Source organism: Camellia sinensis, chromosome 2 (genome assembly GCF_055761805.1).
Source record: "Camellia sinensis isolate YWXY chromosome 2, ASM5576180v1, whole genome shotgun sequence".
NCBI classification, from domain to species: domain Eukaryota; kingdom Viridiplantae; phylum Streptophyta; class Magnoliopsida; order Ericales; family Theaceae; genus Camellia; species Camellia sinensis.
Genome location: NC_138962.1, coordinates 219,706,685 through 219,732,081, shown reverse-complemented (window position 1 = coordinate 219,732,081; position 25,397 = coordinate 219,706,685). Strand labels below are relative to the sequence as shown.

At 42.1% G+C, this 25,397-nt stretch overlaps 1 protein-coding gene across 1 annotated transcript; it reads right to left on the bottom strand.

Annotated features, from left to right (window-relative positions):
• Positions 1-24,434: 24,434 nt before the first annotated feature.
• LOC145819437 (uncharacterized) lies at positions 24,435-24,992 on the bottom strand. The gene has a single exon (XM_082913432.1). The coding sequence runs from the start codon at positions 24,990-24,992 to the stop codon at positions 24,435-24,437; it is 558 nt and encodes a 185-aa protein (XP_082769558.1).
• Positions 24,993-25,397: the final 405 nt, after the last annotated feature.

Genomic DNA, 25,397 nt, shown 5'->3' with positions numbered 1-25,397 from the left:
CGTCTGGTTGCTCCAACTTCAAATGAACCGTACATACAATATCGTACCTGTAAGAGAAAGAAAACTTAACAGGTACAATATTGTTAGCAGTATGCATAACAATGCAATTGAAAGTGCATGACAACGCAAACCGAGTGGGAAGCATAACAGTGCGACTCAGGGCAAGCATAATAATGCTATGGAGGCATAAACACATGTAAGTAAAGAACACGTGACAACGTGCACAATACGTGAAGATGTAGACACATGTAAATAAAGCACACGCGACAACGTGCACAATGTGTGAATATGTAGACACATGTAAGTAAAGCACATGCGACAACGCATACAATGTGTATAGAAGAAACTTGAACACATATAAGTAAGGCAATACGCGACAACGCATGTAATGTGTATAGAAGAAACTTGAACACATATAAGTAAGGCAATACACGACAAGGCATACAATGTGTATAAAAAAAACTTGAACACATATAAGTAAGGCAATACGCAACAACACATGCAATGTGTAAAAGGGAACTTGAACATATGTAAGTAAAGCATAACGCGACAACGCATGCAATGTGTATAAAAGGAACTTGAACACATGTAAGTAAAGCCTAACGCGGCAATGCATGCAATGTGTATAAAAGGAACTTGAACACATGTAAGTAAAGCATAATATGACAACGCATGTAATGTGTGTAAAAGGAAACTTGAACACATGTAAGTAAAGCATAACGCGACAACGCATGCAATGTGTATAAAAGGGAACTTGAACACATGTAAGTAAAACATAATGCGACAATGCATGCAATGTGTATAAAAGGGAAATTGAACACATGTAAGTAAAGCATAACGCGACAACGCATGCAATGTGTATAAAAGGGAACTTGAACACATGTAAGTAAAGCATAACGCGATAACGCATGCAATGCGTATGAAAAGACGCGTAACGTGTGCGACAATTACAGTCAGAACAAAGCAATGCAATATAACATAATTGAAGCGATTTGTGGAGTTCACAAGATAGAAAAAGGATACGGGAAGGGATGATCCTCGCACGCATCGAGCATCGCTCATAGAAAACACGGCTTGAGGTCAACTCGAAGGTCTACTAATGTTTCAAAAAAAGTGCATTTCCTGCACTGTCTTGAGTAATGAAGGTGCCAAACCACATAATTGACCCGAACCAGGGCGCGGGATGTGCATCGTCCGCAAGGGGAGGTTACCAATATCAATCCTGATACTCTGCTGCCCTGCTCTCCTTTTGCTTTACTTTTTTTTTTTTTTTTACTGTTAGTTTTAAGCACATTGCACTGCCTCAGGCAGGTTTTCAAAACTGTATATTTTTGCAAAAGACATGATGGAAATGAAACAACTATTTCATTCAAAAAGGTGTTACATTTGTACTTTCCATGCATCGCATCGCATTGTATTACATAACAATGTAAATGAGATTTGAATCTTTTGATTTATTGAAAAGTAAGAGCTTGCCTCATAATAATTAGGTAGTGAACTGAGCAAGGACAAAACAACTCAAAAATCAAAACAAAAGACTCGATAAGCTAACCAAGTGCGAGACCAACTTGATAAGCAAAACAAAAACTTAAAGGATGTGACATACAACTCGATAAGCAAATGTGCAACAACTCGATAAGCAAATGGGCGTGACCTCGTAACAATAATCACCGGAGGGCATTGGAAGTGGTGCTAGTCCCAAAGAACAAGAAGGAAGACCACCGGCCACGGGAGAAGGCCATCGGCCTTAGTAAATGTCCATCGGCCCAAATTTTTGGCCGTTCAACCAAAAATGGTGGTCGGTCGGCACTATTTTTGGCCGGCCGGCCATAAATGGCAAGAACCACCAAAATGCTGACACCTATCTTCCACTTACACCTTATCCCCTACAAAAAGCCTCAGCTTCGTATTTTTTCTCAATTCAACACTGATTTGCTCCAAATGGAAGAGTTTCTTGCCCAAAATCTCACAGCTTGGATTGCCAACTTGGATGGCTCAAAAAAGCTGAATTTCCAGGGCTTTGGCGTAAATGCACTATTCACGCTGAGTCGCACTCCGCTGCACTTTCTGTTTCTCCATGCCGCGGCAAGGTTTTGGGATCCGGTAACATATGTCTTTAGCTTTGGCGGGCAAGAGGTGTGTCCTACCTTCGAAGATTTCCAAGCTTTGATGGAATTCGTGTGCAACGAGGAAATTTTGCCCCAACTTTGCTTCGGCCACGCCCAAGCCTTAGGGCGAATGTGTGGACTCGCTATGCACGACGCTCGATCTTTGATTTGTGATGGAATGCTGGATATTCCGAGTTTGATTTGTCGGTTTTCCGATGCTGGTGACCGCGGTGACCATCATTGGCAAGGTTTTCGGCGACATGCCCTTTGTTTGTGCATGCTATCTCATTTCTTGCTTGCCTCAGGATCCAGAGGATCTAGTGTCCAGCTGATCAAGGTTGTTCAGGGCTTAAGGGAAGGCAAAAGCTGTATTGCCATGTCATTGGCCGAGACATTGATGGGCTTGGATGGTTTCCATCGCCGGGAGACGACTAGGTTTGCGGGGAGTCCACTACTGTTGCAGGTAATGTTTCCCACCCTTTTCTCACATATGTATTGCTCGCATCACTCGGCCCTCAGGCTCGGTTTTTCTCACAAAAACCCTTTTCTTACTTTTTCTCTCATAGTACACCTCTCCATTCTTTATTCTCTCATTTTTCATCCCTCCCCAGGTGTTGTTGATGGATAAGTTACGGGTTATGGACTCTTGCCCAGCATACTCAGCTCGCGGCTATTTCTTACAACATTGTCTAGTTGATGCCCTAGATGAGGGATGGTGGTTCGACTGGATGTGCAATTTGTCCACAAACCACATTGCTTGGCGGTGTCCCTAGCTCAACCTACCAACAATAAGCTACAGCATGTCCCGGCAGGCTGGGATTCAGTTGATTGGCTTGACTCACTGTGTATTCTACTTCCCGTTCCGGTTCTAGTGCCAGTTCGGCCATGATCAAACTTGCCCTGCAGAGGGGGTGGAATATCCAGCCGCATTCCCGGTCCGAGGCGCACGACTTGCCCGGTATGCCACAGCATGGAGGACTAGAGAGCTCCTGGCCCCCGCTCCCACTTTCAGTTGCTCTTTGTCTTATGAGTGCTTGGATTGGCTCAATGAAGAGTCACAGGAAGGGCCCACTTTAGCATCAGAGGCTTCGACCAGCTCTGGAAGAGGACGCAGGAACACCTGACTCATCCATGCCCGGATTTATTTGCTTTAATTAGAACTTTCAGGTTTTCTTTATGAATGTAATGAAAAGCAACTTCAATTTGTATGCAAGAGTAGGAGAACTCTATATTTGAAATCAATAAAATTGAAGGTTGTGGGTACTGAAATTTTTTCGATTTGGTCCAAAAATGGTCTAAGTTGTAAAAAGATTAATTTTGAACAAAGTCAACTTTTATTAAAACTTCAAAACCATTTTCGATATGGATCAGAACTGGACACGCTTGAAATCTGTCAGTGAGATGCACAACCTCGGATCTTAGCAACTAGAAAGTTGCCCCTAGTCTGAATAATACCGCGACACTGGACAGCAACGGAAAGTTGCCCCTAGTCTGAACAGCACTGCATCGGAGATCATAACTGAACTCTTGAATGCTGAATAGACAAAGATGACCGAGATGATCAAATGGACAAAGTTGATCGGGGAAAAGCTTATGGCTGAACTTTAGGATGAAGTTGCCTACGTATCCCAAAGATGGGAATCAAGCCTTACGTAGTTCAGGCTCGGGTTCACTCGAGTATTTTCACTCTCCTTTTGAGCTCTAACTTTTGCCAAGGTCGCCCTTTGCGGGTTTTCAACCTTGCGAGCTCAGTTTTTATAATTTCCAATTTTCTATGCTCCAACTTTTGTCTAGGTCGCCCTTTCGGGTTTTCGGCCTAGCGAGCCTCTCAGGGGTAATATTTCTTCAACTTGTCCATATTGATTGGCTGTGAAAACTCTAGGCCATCTAGGTCCATTAGAACCACAGCTCCACCTGACCAGATAGACTTGATGATGTAAGGGCCAGTCTAATTGGGTCTGAACTTGCCCTAGGGTCATGAATGGGAGCTCGGTTGTCCTTGAGCACCAAATCTCCTTCTTTTAGATTCATGGACTTAACTTTCTTGTTGAAAGCTCGGGCAATTCTGCGCTGATAACCTTGAACATGGTACAGTGCTTTCAGTCTTCTTTCGTCAAAGAGCATGAGTTCCTCAAATCGGCTCTGCTGCCAATCTGCTTCGGCTATTTGACACTCAACCAGTACACGCAAAGATGGAACCTCAATTTCAATAGGTAGAATGGCCTCCATCCCATAAACCAATGAATACAGAGTCGCCCCAGTAGAAGTTCTAATTGAAGTTCGGTAGCCCCACAAAGTAAACGGCAGCTTATCTGGCCAGTCCCGGTAGGTTTCCACCATCTTTTGTAAAATGCGCTTGACATTCTTGTTGGCAGCCTCAACTGCTCCGTTGGTCTGCGCCCGATATGTGGATGACTTATGAAAAGCCACGTTGTATTTCTTCAACAAGTCAATCACCTCCTTTTTGAAGTGGGAACCATTATCTGAGATAATCTCATTCGGGACTCCATAGCGACAGATGATGTTGTTCCTGATAAACTTTGCAACGTGCGACGCTTTCAACACCGCATAAGATTAGGCCTCAACCCACTTTGTGAAATAGTCTATCGCGACCAGAATGAACTCATGTCCATTGGATCCTTTTGTAGTGACAGCCCCGATCACATCGATTCCCCAAATTGAAAATGGCCATGGTGAAGTCATATTGTATAGCTTCGACGGCGGGATGTTCATGCGGTTTGCATGGATCTGACATTTGTGGCATCGTCGAACAAAGCCGATACAATCCTCTTCCATGGTGGACCAGTAATAACCTTGTCTGAGGATCTTTTGCGCCAGCATTACCCTGTTCATATGCGCACCGCATTCCCCTCCATGGATGGCCTCCATCAGGCTTTTTGATTCTTCAGCTTCAACGCACAGCTTATGCATTTCCAAATGACCTCTCTTATACAATTTACCTCCGTAGATGATGAACTGAATAGCCATTCTTCTGATTGCCCTTTTATCCTTGGCATTTACCCCTGGTGGATATGCTTCTTTCTCCAAGAAATTCCAAATATCGTAATACCAGGGGTTCTCATCTTGAACCTCATCTATAGCAGCAATCGACTCGTAAGCCGGCACAAATTTCTGGTCGATAATGATTGGACGCATCCGGACTCCAAACGAGATGTCTATCATGGAAGATAGAGTTGCCAGTGAATCTGCGAACCTGTTGTTTTCTCTTAGTAGATGAGTAAAGTTTAGCTTCTCAAACCGAGGAATCAGCAAGTCCAAGGTCTGGTGGTACATTATCATCTTTTCCTCTTTGACTTTCCAGTCTCCTTTTGCTTGAGACACAACAAGGTTCGAGTCCCCGATGATGTCCAACCGTTTTGCCCCTAGTTCCAGGGCTGCTTCTAGACCGGCAATGCATGCCTCATATTCTGCTTCGTTGTTTGAGACTTTGAATCGGAGTTTGAATGCTAGAGGGATACGGGAACTGTCGGGTGCTATCAGTAACACTTCTATCCCATACCCGTACTGGTTTGACGCTCTGTCAAAGTACATCATCCAAGTTTCATCGTCGATATGCAAAATGGCCTCATCTGGGAATAAGTACTCAACTGCTTCACCCCCTTCCACCGGATGATCGACTAAGAATTCTGCTACTGCTCTTCCTTTAACTGACTTGCGCGTCACATATTTCAAATCGAATTCGGAAAGCAACAGCAACCAACGAGCTAGCCAACCCGTAAGTGCCGGCTTCTCGAAACGATATTTGATGGGATCTAATCTTGAAACCAGCATTACAAAGTGAGCTAACAGGTAGTGCCGTAGCTTCCTGGTAGCCCATACCAAGGCTAAGCAAGCCTTTTCCAACGGTGTGTAGCGAGTCTCATACTCTAGCATCTTCTTGCTCAGATAGTAGATGGCACTCTCCACTTTGTCCTCTGATTCTTGTGCGAGCACACAACCCATTGTAGTCTCAGTTACTGAAAGATACAAAATCAACGGCTTCCCCAGCTCAGGTGGTGACAGCACAGGTGGGTTCTGTAAGTATTCCTTGATCTGTTCAAAAGCGGCTTGGCATCGGCCGTCCCATTGGAACTTCTTTCCTTTCTTTAGGAGGCCAAAAAGTGGTTCACAAGTCAAGGTTAATTTTGAGATAAACCGTCTTATGAATTGCACTTTACCCAGAAAGCCTCGCACCTCCTTTTCAGTCCTTGGTGGTGGCATTTCTAGGATGGCCTTGATTTTGGAAGGGTCGACTTCGATACCTCTCTGTGTAATCAGAAACCCTAGCATTTTCCCTGCTGTAACACCAAACGTACACTTCTGAGGATTCAGTCGCAACCGAAATTCTCTGATCCTTTGAAAGAACTTTTGCAAGGTGGTGTAGTGGCCCTCTCTTTCTTTGGACTTGACAATCATGCCGTCCACATACACCTCAACCTCTTTGTGGATCATGTCGTGCAATATTGTGGTCGCGGCCCGTTGATATGTAGCTCCTGTGTTCTTCAGCCCAAATGGCATTACCCTGTAGCAATAGGTCCCCCACGGGGTGGTGAATGCAGTCTTTTCTCGGTCTTCAGGTGCCATCACTATCTGGTTGTAGCTCGAAAAGCCATCCATGAACGAAAGCAAAGCATGCCCCACTGTGAAGTCCACTAACTCATCGATATGCAGCAAGGGGAAGTCGTCCTTCGGACTAGCTCTATTCAAGTCCCTGAAATCTACGCATACCCGGATCCTACCATCCTTCTTCGGCACCGGAACGATGTTGGCCAACCAAGCTGGGTATTCGGATACCAGCAGGAAACCTGCGTCGATTTGCTTGGTGACCTCTTCCTTAATCTTGAGAGCCCAGTCCGGGCGGATCCTTCTGAGTTTTTGTTTAACGGGTCGGGCCTCGGGGTCAAGAGGGATCTGGTGCTGTACAATCTTAGGATCGATTCCAGGCATGTCTTCGTAGGACCATGCGAAAACATCTTTGAAATCTTTTAATAAAGCGACTAAGCGCTCGCGTTCCTCCGAAGACAACGTGGACCCGATCTGGACCAGCCGCGGGTCCTCCTCAGTACCAATATTCACAGTAGTGATTTCATCCATTAAGGGTTTAATAAATCTTTCCTGCTCTTATTCAATTAAGCGTTATAAAACCAAAGAAATTTCTTCCTCGTCGGTTTCATCAAAATTTTGAAAGTCTGAGTTAAGGCAATAAATCAAGGGCACAGAAAAGTACTCAGAAACCATAGCCACATCATTCTCATTAAGCACATCCAAATCGTTCGATTCTTCGGTTACAACAGACTCAAAAGAGAAAGAAAAAGACGACCTGGACAGGACTGTGGTATCCGGGTTATCACCCCCTGGAATACCGGACTCAGACTAAGTCGAGCTGGAACCTGATTTCGACTCAACAGACTCGGTGGAATCAGATTCCGGCTCACTACCTGACCCGAAGCTGCTTGACAAAAATCCCTCTTCATACTGCCAAATGAGAGAGGGTGCGATAGATGCATCCAAAATGTTTGCTGGTAGGCCCGCAGCCGTTTCATTCCCGATCACGTATACCGAGAAGTTATTCCCCAAGCACTTCTGTTCGATCGGAGGATCTGAAAGTAGACATGCCAGCGCTACCCCCATTTCACTTTCGGCGTCCTCAGACTCCACTTTCTTGCTCTGCTCAGCCTCAGCTAATGGGTCTATTTGCTCTTCAGCAACATCATCCGCGGATAATTGTAGGTCAAAGAAAATCTCAAACCCTAGCACACGGCGCTTCTCTTCGTTTATCCACGGCTCTGGGAAGCCACAAAATGGAAAGTCCTCCCCCTCCCGGACGAAGCGTCCGTTTAGGGTACCCTGGATGGGTTGGTGTATTAACTTAAAAGGCTTCCTTGCCCTCTTTGCTTTGGCTCTCCCGGCCATCTCCTTGCCTTTTCTCACCCAATCCTCTTTGGTGGGCAGATAACCCAAGCCAGAGGTGTGTGGGTTGTGTGGCACTTCGGCCAATGCTGTAACGCCCTTTCGGCCGCTCTTTCCCAAGCCCATCCTGGGGATGCGTTAGAGCTTGTTCATGAGGTATACTAATTGAGCACTAACATAGACCCCCTCATTAAAAGCCATGATGTTTTGCATAACCCGAGCCTCGGCTAAGGTGAAACCTGACAAGAACACATCCTCCATACTATGTTCAATTTCCAAAACCGGCGTAGATACTTCTGGCGGTGGATGGATCGACGAATTTTTGAAAACAATGGCCACCCTCTTCCCATGGGGATACATCAACATCTGGTGCAAGGTGGACGAAACTGCCTTTACCTGGTGCAACCACGGCTGCCCCAAGAGTAGATTGAAGGTTGCAGGAACTTCTAGGACGTGAAAGTCTATCTCATGTTGTCCCGGACCAACCTTAGTTTGGATTTGCAGGGTCCTCTTCACCTCTCTACTTGTATTATCATACGCCCTTATCACCTGGGTGGTTGGCGCAAAGTCTGCGGGTTTCAACCTGATTGCATAGGCTGTCCTCGCCGGGCACACATTGATGGTAGATCCAGTATCAACAAGAACCACGGGTATCTATTTGTTCTTACACTCCACAGAGATGTAGGGTGGCTTGTTGTGATTCACACCCTCAGGTGGCAATTCTTTGTCGGAGAAGGTCAGCATCGGGGAAGCTCCTCCCGGAAAGACCAATCCCACCAGCTGTTCCGGCGTGGTTTCTATTGAGAGCTTGGCCTTATCCATTGCCAATAGCACGACCTGTTGATGAACACGTGATGCCATAAGCAGTCCCCAGATGGAGATGTCTGCTTGTATCTTTTTCAGCTACTTCAGTACAGCCTCTTCTTCGAGTTGCTTCTCTTTCTGTTTCTCGACCTCCTTGTCCTTCCTGGACGCTTCTGGTTGGTCTAAATGCAGGGACTTGAAATACCGCCCGCTCCGGGTCATATGATCGACTTCGCCGATGTACCAGGTATCGTCTGGTTGATTGCTTCCCCAGTCCTCATCCGTGTGGGCAAGACATAGATCATCGTCCTCCCACCACATTCCTTCGGTAGCCAACAGACACTTGTCTGGCTCTGTTACCACTGTCCTTGTACTCATGGTACCTTCTGTCCATGTATTCGCAACATCCTCTGTTCCTATGCATACAACACTTTCAGTCCCCACAGGGGCTTTGGCTTTCCTGATTCTCTCAGACTCTTCGATTCCTTCTTGTTCCAATTGCATCAGTACAGTTTGTTGTTCAACAATCCTTGCATTCAAAATGCCCAAATCCCGAGCGAAATTCTTGACACCGGTGCTCTCCGGTGATGTATTCTGATCTTTGACCCTTCCGGTCACAATTGATATTCTTGCCCCTGCCGGGCCCCGTTCTTGTTGGAATTCTTCTATAACATCCGGTTGATCATCCAGTCACCCGGTAACCTCTGCCGATTCCTCAAAATTCGACCAGTTGACTGCCATGTCGGCTGGATCTTGTTCACTGAAAAGCTGGAGGTCAGTGAAGTCCCCTTCCAAAGTTGCCAAGTCATCTGACTCCGGGTCAAATCCACCCCCCTGTACCATACAAAGCTCTGCCCTTTTTGGCAATTCCACACTTGGCTCAACCTGGCCTACTGACAAAATGTAGTCACTCGGACTGTATACCTCCTTAGCAAAACTCCCAGATTCCTCAGATTCTGACTTAACAATCCCACTCTCCTCTGAAATCTCCCCTATTCTGTCTTCGACAATCACCACCATTGGCTCGGGTCGGGTTCTGGAGATGTCCAACATGCACAGATCAGTGCAGTCAGGAAGGAACACCTCCGGCTTGGGTAGGTGAGACGGGGTGATATAGATGCTGGGGTCGTATGACGTGACCCCTATTTGGACAAAGTTGATTCGTTTGGGAGGTGGAGCTTGGTTGTGTGGTGAGAGAGGGTTGGTTGTGACGTTAGACTTTTCTGGGGCCACAATCACCCCATTATCAATGAGATCTTGAATCTCATAACGTAATCAGAAGCATTGGTCGGTGTTATGACCGTGCTGCTGGTGAAATGCACAATATTTGGCTGGGTTGTGGGTAGGGGGAAGTTTTTTCGATAATGGTCGCGGCTCTAGGGGCTTTAAGTGCCCTTTTCTGATTAAAACCCCCAGAGCTTTGGACAGGAGCATATATAGTGGGGCGAAGGTTCTTTGGTTTTTGGGTTGGTATTTGGTTGTTTGTGTGTTACTTCCAGACGCACCGGAGAATGGCGTAGCTGCCATAGTTCTCGGAGGGGGGTTGCTGGTGACCATGCTCACTTCTGAGGCTCTTGTGGTTGCAGCACCACTCGGGCCTGCATTGGTGTTACGGTTGAAAGTTCTCCTGGGTTGCTCTCTATCATTGTCAATCAAGCCCTGCTTCAAGGCATCCTCAATCTGTACTCCCATCTCATGCAGATCTGAAAAGGTAGGGAAGGGGAGCACGATCATTTTTTGCATCAGCTTAGGTTGGAGATTGCGCACAATCATTCAAATTTGATCTTTATCAGTGGGCCTTAGGGTCATCATGGAGGCCTTGGCCCTCCATCTGGTTACAAACTCCGAAAAGCTCTCCTTAGGCTCCTGCCTTGTCGTCTCAAGATCATGGGTCGTAATCTCGATTTGCGTGTTATAAGAGTACTGTGTAATGAACGCCTCGGCCATCTCATCCCAGTTTCTCTTGACATCATCTTCTAATTTTGCGTACCAGATGGCTGCCACACCCGACAGGGTCCGGCCGAACAAAGACAGCTTCTAAAATCTGGTAAGGCCCATCGGCCTTAAGATATCTGAAAACAACTGTAGATGTACCATGGGATCCCCGAATCCATCAAAACGGTCAATGTGTGGCCTCTTGAATCGGTACAGCAACGTCACGGCTGCGTCGGTATACCCATCCTCGATGTCCGGGATGGACTTCACTCCTTGAGATTTCTTGAACAGCTTTTCAAGCTTGCTTAACTTCAACACTGTAGGGTCCACCTCACACTCAAAAGGTGAATCTGACAAGTTGATTGGTGTTTTAGATAATTGGGGTAGGATCTGAGGTAGGATCGGGGGTGGAGGTGGCCCTGTGGGAATGCCCGTATCTTCCTGGACATTAGTCGTCTCCTCGAGTATTGGAACTCTTGGTGGGGGAGGAGCTGGGTGCGAAGCAGATGCCCTAGCTTGCTGTTGTAGCCTTGTGATTAACTCTGCTTGTTGAGTCATAACCGTGGCCTGCTGTTTAGTGAACTCTGCTTGTCGGACAGCGTCTTGCTGCATAGTTTTCATACTTTCTTGGAGCTGGCGCACCATCTCCTCTAAGCTTGCCATACTGCTCTGATCTGATTGTATTACCGATATATATTCCCTTTTTGCGGGAGAAACAGAACCCTAATCCTTACTGTACTCAGGTGGGGTAGACAAAGCCCTCTGAACTGACTGCTGAACTGATATCCTATGCCTAACTGCCCTCCGTCTGGTAACCGGGGGTAATGAGTGGTACACTGGTTATCCGTCTACCAGATCCTCAGATCGATGGAGTCGGAGACCTCTAGTCCATAGTGCTTGAGGAATATCTACTGGGTCAGAAGCAATTGTGCTAAACTACCCTAGCAAGACGATAAATAAAATAATGATAAGGAAATAAATAACCAGACAAACGGACAGCATAACGGCTTAATATAAACACACAACACACAGTTGGACATCACAACACATGGTTGATAAGCTGAATACACTGTTCCTCTAACACTGATTATTTATCCCCGCCCAAAAACTGAATCTGATACCCGCAGATAACTGATTCCCAAATACTGAACTGGTGCCCGCAGGCCTGATACCCAAATTTGTAAGTTGATACATGCATTCCTGTAGAGGTCAACTCTAAAGCACACAGCAGATAAGTGAGAGCCAAAACACCCCTATGTTGGGGTAGGGTTTCCCTGTCCTATTTTGTTAGGAGCTAGGGTTTCACTACGCACGCAGCGGTTTCAAATAACCTAACATCGGGTAAGCAACCTGTCCTAGTTTGGAATGGTCACTATGGATTTTGAATATGTACTAGGTCGAATGGTCAAAAAGGGTGCCTCGGTAAAAATCGAGGTTTGTGTTCCCATCGTGACAGAGCTCGTAACCGGTCAACCTTATGACACGCTTCTCAAAGCAAGCCTCCGGCAAACCGTTCAGGAATAGCAGATGACAAACACGGTGTCCTAGGCGCACCAATGCAAATGCAATGCAAAGAAACACATAAGTGTAGTCAAAACAAGATATCATGAGTTCGAGTCAAGTTCTCTAACTCCCCAGCAGAGTCGCCAGAAACTGTAGACGTCCCCGAACGTCCCGGGAGGGAATCCCCCATTTGTTCATTAGGCTCACTACAGTTCAGGACTCAATGTCACGGTCCTGTATCTAATCTCGCAGAGTGCAATGCAAGACCGATGAATCATCAAAGATTCCAGATCCGACAAATCGTTTTGAAAACAGATTTTTAGAAAGAAGTGCCAAACATGGATTGCTTTGCCAGATACAGAGTCGCCACCTAAATATTTTATTTTGGAGAATTTAGGAAACCCTGACTCGTTTGTCTAAGGCCACTTGTCCGTCATCACCAAAGTTGCCTCGGCTCGGGAACTTGGGTACGATTGGGGAAGGTCACTTTGTGAGCACCTCGGCTCGCCCGATCAAAGATCGGCCTTTACTAACCATGATATCGAGTTTTGAAAATATTTTGTGCTCTTATTCCGGTTATTAGCCTAGATTTACTACGTGATGCACACAATATACAAGTATAGACCGGATCGCCTGAATTGGAACAAAACATTTCATGTTTGTTTTTTAAAGCGGTTTGCTACTCGCAAGTAGGCTTAAAATGTAGATTTTGCCACCCTCGAGTGGGTTTAGAAAACATGGTTTTGCCACTATCTAGTGGGCTTAAAACTCGCAATCAATGAATTGTTCCAATCCAAGTAATCCAACCTTCACCCACAGACATTCAGACAGTTATATCACATAAGCAGTTAGCCTCATGGTAAGCATGCTATCATGGCAGTTACTCACACACATGCAAGGATGCTAAAGCATAAACACTTATCGAGTACTCCGAGCCAAAGAAAGAAGCTAATTAGAAATCATGCATGAATCCTAACTATGCTGAAATGCCTAATGCAACACATGCAAAACTGCAACTAAGATAGGCTCAGCTATTCTAAGATGGCATATGAAATGCAACAATTGATACACGTATTCAACTTGGAATTAAAATACGATGCAGTTAGTATGATGCGCCGAGCCCAGTGCATGCAAAACAGATGAATGAATGCAAACATGCTATCATAAGTATGCTAATTGAAAAATGACCTAAACTAACCATCATAAGCGGTTAAATAAAAGGGAGAAAGACATGGGGTTGGAAAACATACATACACACACTCACGCACACTTATTACACAATTGCCCTTGCTCGGAGGGTCCGAATAAATATTACACAACCAAATAAATGATTAACTACTTAATTAATTACAGAACTTCTAATTGATTAACGAATTAAATGCAGAAGGAAGATGGCCACAGCCCCGCCTCGGAATGATGGGATGATGCATGCTCGATTCGTCTCGCCCGGAAACCCGCTGCCATGCCACTGTTGCCTCTGTTTGCACTGTCCTATACCTCTGAGGACTGTGAAAATCCTGGAGATGCCTCTGAATTGCTCCCTGAGCATTGTGAGATGCCACCGACCAAGGCATAAGATCTCCGGCCATTGATAAATGGTCATAGACCAATTGTTGAGCCATCGGCTAATTATTTTTGGTCGGCCGGTACTGTAGGTAGCCGATCGGCCAAATCTTCCTGCAGAAACCTGTTTTGACAGCAGCAGAGGACAGACAAGGCATGGCATGGAATCTTCAAGCAAATGTGTGCATGTCCACTCTCCCTATCATGTTATAGACTCAAGGGAGTGTGGCCCTTGGTCCTCGGGCCACCAATCACGCATTTCGATGCATGATGGCCGAAGGCACCAAGTTTGCAAATCAATGTGAATGGATGCGACAAAACAAATGAATGCCTTACGCCTTATCATGTTGAGGTCAAGGGCATCGGCGACCGAGGGTTGAGACGTATTTCGTCACTTTCAGTACGAACACACCTCACCCCTCATGCTTGGTTTGACACCCCAAACCAAGCAAAATGTAATGCATGTATGCAATGTGGCTCAAGTATGCAGCATGGGTCAAATATGCAACATGAGGCTAAGTTAACAAAGCATGCCAAATGCAATGCAACCTAAGCATGCAAATGTACAATGTGCTAAAGATGCAAGATGCAATGCAATGCAACCTAACATGCAAGCTAAACTAATGTAACAAGAACATGCAAACACGGTATAATGCAAGCATGCAACTAGAGGCAACATGTCAAACATGCAACTATGTACAAGGATGGACTTAAACTGAAATGGGAGGCCTTAGCCATGCCCCAAAACAGTGGCGAAAACACCCAATTTATGGGGCCCAAAGGGGAGGCGGATACACACACAACATTGGCCCATAAGCTAGACCCCTATGCACAATGAGCAAGATGGAGTAAACATGAGGATGGGGCAATACAACAAGCTCTGAAATCATGTCAATAATGCTACCAAATCATGCACCTAAGGTGAATAAAGCATGCTAAAGGGCTTAAGGTCCAAAGCGAGTCAAGATGCTTGAACTAAGGCCACATCAACCAAGCCCCGCAAGGCCAAGATAACTAAAAATAGACTTAGGGCAGACCAAAATAAGACTAGAACATGCATGGAACATGGTCAAAACATGCCAAGAAATGGGCCCAAAACAAAGGGCATTCAAAGCCACAAGGAGGGCACTCTACTACAACCACCCCAACCGCTCATGGCATGGACCAGACAACCAAAAACAGAGTTTCAATACATCAAAATGCACTCCAAAACCCACTGATATGGCAGCCCAAAGCCTCAAACACATAAGCAGACACCAAGGCCCTAACATGGAGCATAAGATCACATCTCTTCAAGGCATCAAAAGGGTAGCAAATGCAAGCATGTAAGCACAAAACATGGACTAAAATGGCATAATAAGTGATTCCAAATCAATGAAATAGCCTAGGTAATGCAAGCTAATGACTCACACACTCAAGACTCACAAGCCAAAATGCAAAGAGGCTATACCAAACATGGAAAACATGATCAAATCAGCACTCAACAGACCTTAAGCATGATGAAATACGGCCAAAAGCTTCATGAAGTCAAGCTAAAACATGCAAGCATGGAGGTCTAAAGGCAAGATGCATTTCTAGGCAAAATGGAGGAATACAAGGCAAGTATATTATGCATGCAAGGGGTCAATAAACCAACATAGAACAGAGGTAAAACATGCTAAATAAACTCCAAATAACCTTCGAAACAAGACAAAACAAAACTAAGCATGCATGCTACCCTTATGAGCCAAAAACATGAACAAATGAGACACAAAGGGAGAGGGGTGTCCCTCCCCTATGCAAGACTTCAAAACCTCTTATTCACCACTGAAAATCCTCTGGATTTTAGTGGTGAGAAGGCCAATGCACAAAAGTATTCAAAGCTCAACCAAAGAAGGCACAAAAGGGGCCAAACAAGGCCTAAGAGGAGGAGGTCGACCCCAAACACAAAAGAGACCTTAATGAAACATCTTAAGCATGAAAAATCAGAGTTTTTATCAGTTATACACAAAGCTCAAAACAGCATGCAAAGTAGGTTAAAAGCTAGTGCAAGATTGGGGAAGATAAAACAATAGTGTTTACCCTTGAAGAACACTTTAAGAACAGCAAGTCCAGCCCCCTTTTTCTGATCAAAACCAACTCAGAACTCCAAGAACAAACTCTCAACACCTCCAAAACCGAAGTATGGTGTAATACTAGGTGTCTTAGTGCAAAACTAAGAACAAAACACCCTTTTAGGCCCTCTAACACACACAAATGAAGAGAGAGAGGGAGATATAGAGAGAGAGTGGTGTGTATATGCTATGTAACTCTGATTTGCTGAACCTCTTCAAAGGAGAGGGAGGGCTCTCTTATATAGACAAGGTAAAGGCCTAAGCTTCTTAAAGAAGCTAAGGCAAAAGGGGTCAAGGCTTCTTAAAAAAGCTAAAGCTAATGGGCCAAGGCTTCTGGAGGAAGCTGAGACAGGGATCTAAGCTTCTTGAGGAAGCTAAGACAAAGGTCCAAGCTTCCTCAAGAAGCTAGACCAAAAGGGTGCAAAGGGTGAAAATTCCTCCATACACGTGTATGGAGGACATGTCCGTGCACTCCAGATGGCACAGCTGGCATGCACAACGCTTGAAAAAGGCAACAAGGAGGTATCGTCCAGAGAAAGAGACTATCGGCCAAATAAATGGCCGGCCAACCACACAAAGAGCCGATACACCTAACAGAAGTGCCGACTGACCAAATATTTGGTTGGTAGCAGAAAAAGCAAGGCCGGTGGCTTCATGCCATGGTCGGTGGGTTTTAGGGGATGGCTAACAATCCACCTCCTACCCCCAGGTGCAAAAACAAACAAGTTCTTGATGCAAAACCAAGAATAGAACAGGCAAGTTTATGAGATCCTGAGGCAAGGTGTGCGGCCGAGACCTCCGGAAACTCAAAACGAACACGAACATGGATAATCTTCGAGTGTTCAAACGATGACGTCCAAGTCTTGAGGACGGTAAAAAATGGGGTGTCTACACTAGTTTTCTTGATTATAATGATAGTTTAATGGGTATGGTGGAAACTGGTCTTCACAAAGGACCTATTCATTTTAATTGTTTTCCTGATTTCACACTCAGTCTTAGGGATCCACACATATTAGATGCATTAACTTTAAATATTCAATTAAATGGTTCATTTACTAATATGAAAGAAAAAACTCATAATATTGCTTTAATTTACCGTGTCCATTATAAATGTATTAAAACCAATTTAAATGTTCAAGCTTTACATAAAAGTCCTAAGGATGAAACATTACTGATTCAAACTAGTAACAATGATAGAATGGAAAGATATTACTCTCCTTGATCAATGGATTACGGTCAATGAAAATTACAAACATAATCAACAACAATCTACTAGTCAAGATATCCAAGATATTCAACAATTTATTGACGGTTCAGTCCGTATTAAATTTAATCGTAGTCAATCTTCTAGACATAGTACTTCTAGTATACCTACTGATGCTGAAACTGAAGATGAAATATTTAATACTCCTTTATTCCGAAAAAATAGTCAAATTAATCTTGGTCAACCCTTCCATAGTAAATTAAAAGGCATTGATAACTCTACTACTCAAATTAGTAAACCTGTTTACTCTACTCATACACATTTCCCTGAAGAAGATACTGAATCAAATAATTCCCCTACTCAAACTGATTTCGAAGTAATACCTCCAATCAATCCTCAATTAATGACAATTAGTAAATCTTTTGCTCCTGATCTTGATAAATTACATGTTGAATTTAAATCTAAAGAAAATAGGACTATAAGACATGCTTATCGTGTTAAATATAATTCTACTCAACAATCTAAGCTTACTAGAAAATGGTATGATTTTATGATTGAATATAGTATGGAAATTCCTTTCTTTGAATATTTAGACAACTATTATAAAAAGGTTAATACAATCACAAAACATAAATTGAAAACTTCTCCTAACACAACTGTTAGCTCTAGTCATCCTCCTTTATCTAATATTATTATTGAACATCAAGGATCTGAAGTCCCAGGCTCTCCTTTTAAGTTGCCTGGCACTGACCTTGAAATTAAAAAAGTTATTGAACAAAATAATTATACTAATCAATGTTTAAAAACAATTGGTAAACAATTAGATAAACTAGAAACTAATTTAGATGATTATTCTGCTAACACTACATCCACTACACAATCTTTAGATCAACCTTTGATTAACTTACCCAGTAATCGTTCTAAAAGAAATAGTTTAGTCACTCAAGATACTTCTACTGTTAAAGCTATAGAACAACTATTCACTAAATTAACTACTTTGGAACAAGCTTCACCATCTAAGGAAAAAGGTCTTACTGTCCTAAACCAACCTTTAGACAAGGCTTTTACTCAATCAGAAACTGATACAACTGATAATGAAATTAATCAATTAGCTTAACAATTTCAATCTTCTAATCTTAATAAACTCCACTATCCTAAACCTCAACCGACTACTCTTACTAAAAATTGGTATTCTCGACCTACTCCACCTGACCTCCAATATGAAGAAACTAATCTTTCTAATCAATTTTCTGTATCTGCTAAAAAATTATACTTGATGGGAATGTTCACATTACTGTCACTGCTGATATTGTTGATTGTTGATGTCCACAGAATCCCCAAACTTCACTCAACAATGTGATGGAATATGATGTAAATATGATGTAAATATTTACATTGTGACATTAATGTCAGACTTATTTGTGTTGTTGGGTGTTGTTTGGTCCTGTTGGTTCCACCCTTTGATTTTTAGCAAATTATAACATAATGTGATCACCCATATAAACATTTACATTGCCCTGTAACTGTTGTTGTTTTTGGAATTGATTTTGTAAACATAGATGATGTGAACATTCACATTAGTGTTGATTACTGGGTAAACTTACATTAGTAGACACTGATGTGAACATTCACATCAGTGTATAACGATGTGAATGTTCACATTACTGTCATTGTTGATATTGTGGATTGTTGATGTCCATAGAACCCCCAATCTTCACTCAACAATGTGATGAAATATGATGTAAATATTCACATTGTGACATCAATGTCATACTTGTTTGTGTTGTTGGGTGTTGTTTGGTGCTGTTGGTTCCACCCTTTGATTTTTAGCCAATTATAGCAAAATGTGATCACCCATGTAAATATTTACATTACCCTATAACTGTTGTTGTTTCTGGAATTGATTTTGCAAACATAGATGATGTGAACATTCACATTACTATACTGGGTAAACTAACATTAGTGTACACTGATGTGAACATTCACATCAGTGAACATTCACATCACTGTACAATGATGTGAATGTTGACACTACTGTCACTGTTGATTGCTGAATGTTGTTTGGTGCTTTTGGTTCCGTCCTCTGTTTTTCAGCCAATTAAATGTTCTTATTTGAACACCCAGGTCTTCCCCATAGATTTTATGGCAAGTGAAAGAGAGGGGAATCCCATGCCAAAGCCAAACCTGATCAAACAACTGTTCCTAAAGAAGTGAACATGAAAAAAGTTAACTATCGGTCAAATCTAACTGGATTGGTCAAATTGTTGAAGGATACAAAATTTACAAGTAGCCAATTGAAGTGCCTTAGAAAAACACCATTTTGGCCATTATTTGACTGCTTGATCAGTAATGAAGTCGACCTCAACCACTGTATAAAATATGATGATGTCATTGTACGTATAGTGCATACATTCAAGCTATCTAGTCGGAGGTTTTACATTGGGGATAAGAACATCCAGATTTTTAGAAGCGATGTATCACTGATTTTTGGGGTGGACTGCGGCACCAAGTCGATGGACCTCTCTTATGATCCAAAACCAACAACCGGCATCATGCACCAAATGTGCAAGGATGTTAGTCGGTTAAGTGCTGCCAAAATATGAGAAATTCTGAGCGAGGCATTAAAGGGCACCAAGAAACAAGACAATGAAGTGGTCGCAAGATTGGTTTGCATGTATGCATGCGTCAAGCTATTCTTTTCTACGTCCGGAGAAACAATTGGATAGGCTTTCTACTCATACATGGACCCATTAGACAACATGATCGAGTATGATTGGGCTGAGAGCATTAGGGTAACCCTGATGGGTTCATTAGGCCAAAACTGTGGAAAACCAGGACGAGTCACCGAATGTGTGATGTTGTTAATGGTAAATCTCATAAAACTTATTCTGTATTTAATGTGAACATTTACGGGGTCTGCCCACTCTGATGTGAATGTTCACATTTCTGGGCAATGGTGTGGAAGTTGACATCAGTGATGTAAACATTCACATTACTGTTCAGTAATGTACAAACACACATTAGTAGAAGCTGGTGTAAACATTCACATTAGTGTAGATTGATGTGATGTTAGCACCAAAACAAATGTGGAACATTCACATTACTGATGTGAATGTTCACATTACTAGGCAATGGTGTGGAAGTTGACATCAATGATGTAAACATTCACATTACTATTCAATAATGTACAAACACACATTAGTAGACACTGCTGTAAACATTCACATCGGTGTAGATTGATGTGATGGTAGCACCTAAACAAATTTGGAACATTCACATTACTGATGTGAACATTTACATTACAAGGCAATGGTGTGGAAGTTGACATCGATAATGTGAACATTCACATTACTGTTCAATAATGTATAAACACACATTATTAGCCACTGGTGTAAACATTCACATCGGTGTTAATTGATGTAAACATTCACATTATTGGCCACTGGTGCAAACATTCACATTAATGTTAACTAATGTGAACATTCACATTACTGGCCACTGGTGTAAACATTCACATCAGTGTTATTTGATGTGAACATTCACATTACTGATATTTGTTATTTGTTTCAGTACTGGTTGTGTGAGCATACAACAATCTTATAACCCTGCAATCCCAATGCCATTCCGCGATGTGTAAAGTGGGACCTCACAGCCTTACATAGCAACATGAAGTCCATATCTTTGGCTAAGCTTGGTTTAAATGAGGTAGAAGTACAACCAAAAATATTGTGCCCATTCACATAGTGAGACAAGGAACTATCTAACTAACATAATGTCTCCAACTGCAGGTATATGGCGGCGAGCTCATGGCATCCCCAACTGAAGCGAAGATGTACCATCATACAAAACTGAATATGGAGCCCAAACCTGAGATTTTGTCAAGTGTAATAGCAAACAAAGATGAAAGCAATAATGATGAAAGTAAAGACAGTCAACGCAGTGACGACAGGGATGGATTTTCTGTCGATGCAATGGACCTGAATGATGTTGGACATGATATCAACCCCAGCTGTAACACCCCCAATGCTGAGAGAGGTATCATCATAGCACAACCAACTGAGCCGGACATTATGGATGTACTTATAAAAGAAAACCAAAAAGCTTGGGGTCTTGTACGACAATGGGAAGCGAAATACAAACAGTTGGAAGAATCATGGGAGTTGAGGACAAGGGTGATTGCTGCCCTTGAAGCCAAACAATTTGACCAATCGGGCCCATCCAATATGGGCATGGACATGAAGAATTACATGGAGTGGAAAGATATAGAAATTCAGCAGCTGACAAAGTTGGTCATCAACTTGGAATGTGAAAAAACAATTATTCAAGACCTTTTTGACGATCAGTCCGTCCACATTATCACTCAAGTTGAAGCACAAAAGGCTCATGACAGCCTTAAGAAGCACTGCAGCATTGGAACACATTATTAGCCCACCATCGAGGGTAAATGCATCAAGCAGAAAGTAAGGAAAGAACACCAGTTGGATGAGTTTGAATACCCCAACTTGCCTGATCAAAAGAAAGGGAAAGAGGGAGCCAAAGAGCAATCCCATGCAGTCCAAATTGCACAAGATTTAGACAAGCATCCACAAAAAAAAAAAAAAAAAAAACAGCCAACAAAGTACAAGAAGTTAACCTTGAACAACAAACTGAAGGTTTGGGCCAACATGAGCAAACTCAATAAGCATGAGGTCCAAAATTTGCACAAGAACGGCGGTGATGAGTAAGTGATCTTACATATCCCTAACTGAATTTTTTTTTTGCTCATGTTTAGTTCACATACATAATAAATTAGATCATTTCATAAATGTGCAATGTTGACATTAACGTTTTCTGTAATCACAATGCACAGGTTGCTAGTGTGGCGAAGGGACTCAAAGACTAAAGATGTGTATTTTGATGACATCATACACATCATTAAGGAAGAATCAATAGCCAACAACGTATGGCAACTGTAAATGTGTACAGAACACACACACGCACACACACACACACACACACACACACACACACACTGTAAAGACACTGCAAATAATGTACTGCCACCCCTTTGTTTCTGCAGGTGATAGATGCATATGGTGAAATTCTACTTGAACTACAAGGGCTAGTCAACCCAAGGTTGGAAGATTCAGCATTCATCTTTACAAGTACATGTTTGGTAACCACTAGACTTTTGCTTTGTTTATGTTTCAATCGATGTGAATGTTCATTTCAGCATTATATGCTTATATTGTTAACTAAAATGATAGGCAGATGTGAGTGTTAACAACAACATGAAAATGACAGATGAGAAGATTTACATTGACAGATGTGAACATTAACATCATTCGCAGTAAACATTATATGCTTATTATGTTGTTAACTTAAATGATACATAGATGTGAATGTTAACAACAACATAATATAACAGGTGTGAAATTCACATCTGTAATACATTGCATGCCTGTTTCACAAATTAATAGATATAAACATTCACATCATTCACATTACTAATCATTAACAGATTTGAACATTCACATCATTCACATCACTAATCATTAACAAATTTGAACATTCACATCATTCACTTCACTAATCATTAACAGATGTGAACATTCACATCAGTAATATCACTCACCATTAGCAGATGTGAACATTCACATCATTCACATCGAACATTGATATAAATACTTGGTACATTATTGTATGCCCTTTATGTGCAGAAAATCATGCACGAGTACCCCCCCACAAGAGAAATAAACTGATTGATGTACACATCAAGGAGTATCAAGGCCAGAGATTCTTAATCTTTCCAATACACGACAACTTCCACTGGACAATTGTTGTGTACGACGTGACAGGGCATGTATGGAGGCATTATAACTCATTGCGCCCAAGAGAAGGCATACATGACCCACATATTCACAAAGCACAAATAGTGGTAAAGTGGCTGATACATATAATACTTGTATGATGTGTAATAGTTAAACTTGGATGTATGCACTATGTTGGTTGGTGCCTAATATGAAATTTCATTGTTGGCAGAGGGCTACATCGAGGCTTTGGTGCACAACATTGGACTATCATCACCATTATGGACCAAATTATCAAGCCAAAATACTTCGCAAACAATCATATCAGTAGACATTTGTCCTCAGCAAGCATCAGATTCGTAAGCCTAAAATCGATTTGTACACATGTTCCACAACCATTACCCACCTAAATTTCAAAATCTATCAAGAATTTTGCATTTTCAGGGTGGATTGCAGACCTGCAGTTTGTTACATCATGAGGGTGCATGTATACCATGAAGACATTGTTGCCAACCTAGATCGCTTTAAATGGTGTCAAATAAGAGACTCATTAGTACACCTTTTTCTAAACCACAGAAAGACAGTGCAATATGAAAACCTATAGGTGGGGGGTGTCCACCTATCACTATTACCCAAATCTGTTATCCACATTTAAGACAATTTAGTGTCAATAGGTTTTACATATTGGAGCAGACTAGCTTAATTGTAAATCAAGTCTATATCACTGCTTGTACAGATATTTTTCAGTCAATATATGTATATGCATTTCAGGCCTATTTTGCATTGGTCATGTACATTGAGATTGTATTTTCCTTTTTTTTTTTTTGGACAAATGACATGATGTGAATGTTCACATCACAGAATGATCGTACACTTTCTTATGTTTTAAACCATACTACATGGATGTGAATATTACTTAAAATGTTCATGTAACACAATATGACAGGTGTGAATATGACATTTCTTAACACAAGTCAATATTCACATCTATTAATTTGATGATGTGAATATTCACATCATAGCTTCTAATTATTTGAATGGCAGCAACGATGTTATGAATATTCACATCTTATGAGTTGATGATGTGAATGGTTACATTGATGTAAACGTTCATGTCATCTACTATGATGATGTTAACAGTAACAAGAAAGTGAACATTCACACCACATAAATGTTTAAAAGTTCAACCCATGTGCAATTATTCACATAATGTGATTATATTACACAAGTGTGAAAGTTAACATCATGCATTCATCCAAAACACAACAACATAAATGTTAGATTGGTGCCTTAAAAAATTAAAAATAAAACACAAAACAAATACTAATGCATTATTATGTTTGCCAACGCAATGTAATCTTATTGCAACACAATCTTTGCCAACACAACACAATCTTATTTCAAAAATGAATATAAGAATCCAATGTAAAACACAATGTTGAAAAGAAAAATGTACATCCTATATCGGCTCTGTGCATGATTTCCGATTATGGCTCCCCAACTTATCACATCTCCCGCACCTTATTTACTTTAGTTTCTCACCCCTTGATGGGATCCTATTCTTTTTCGGCCTTCCGGGTGGTCTTTTCACAATTGGCGGGTATATAGTGAAGTCCGTGGGGTCAAAAGGCGGCTTCTCCACCGATGGTATAGGGAATATGACACCCGAATAGGCTGCATGATATGTCTCTACATGAAAGTAATGTTCTACACAATCATTGAGATTGTAGCGGCTCTTCTGAATAGCAATAACAGCATGGTCACATGGGAATCCGTTGATTTGCCATTTGAAGCAAGAACATGTACGCCTCGGAACATCAACTGTAACAGATGGTATCGAATGAACTTCAAACACATCCTCATTGGCTTTGCTAACTTGCCAAGACCTGCTATCATTGAACGAATCCATAAGCCTTGTTTCGAATGTAGGACAAATAAGCTCATTCCATTTATTTGCTTGGTCACGCCGTGCAGACATTTGCCGCATCAACTGAGTACGAATTGTGTCCACCATTTGAGTGATATGAAGATTACGGGCTTCTTTAATCCAGTTATTAAATGACTCCGCCGCATTGGATGTCATCTCCCCATAACGCATGCCCCAGCACAATATCACAAACATTGTACAATACGGAATTTAACAGGTCTGAACATTCGCGTTGACAGATGTGAACATTAACATCATTAACAGTGAACATTAAATTCTTATTATGTTGTCAACTTAAATGATAGACATATGTGAATGTTAACAACAACAAAATATGACAGGTGTCAACATTCAAATCTGTAATACATTGCATGACTGTTTGACAAATTAACAGATGTGAACATTCACATCTGTCACATCAGTCAGCATTAGTAGATGTGAACATTCACATCATTTACATTGAACATGAAACACAATTGGAAGATTGTTACCATTCTAAACTGAAAATTCACATCGTTACCATTCTAAACTTGACAAATGGAACACCTTAGGAAACTATTA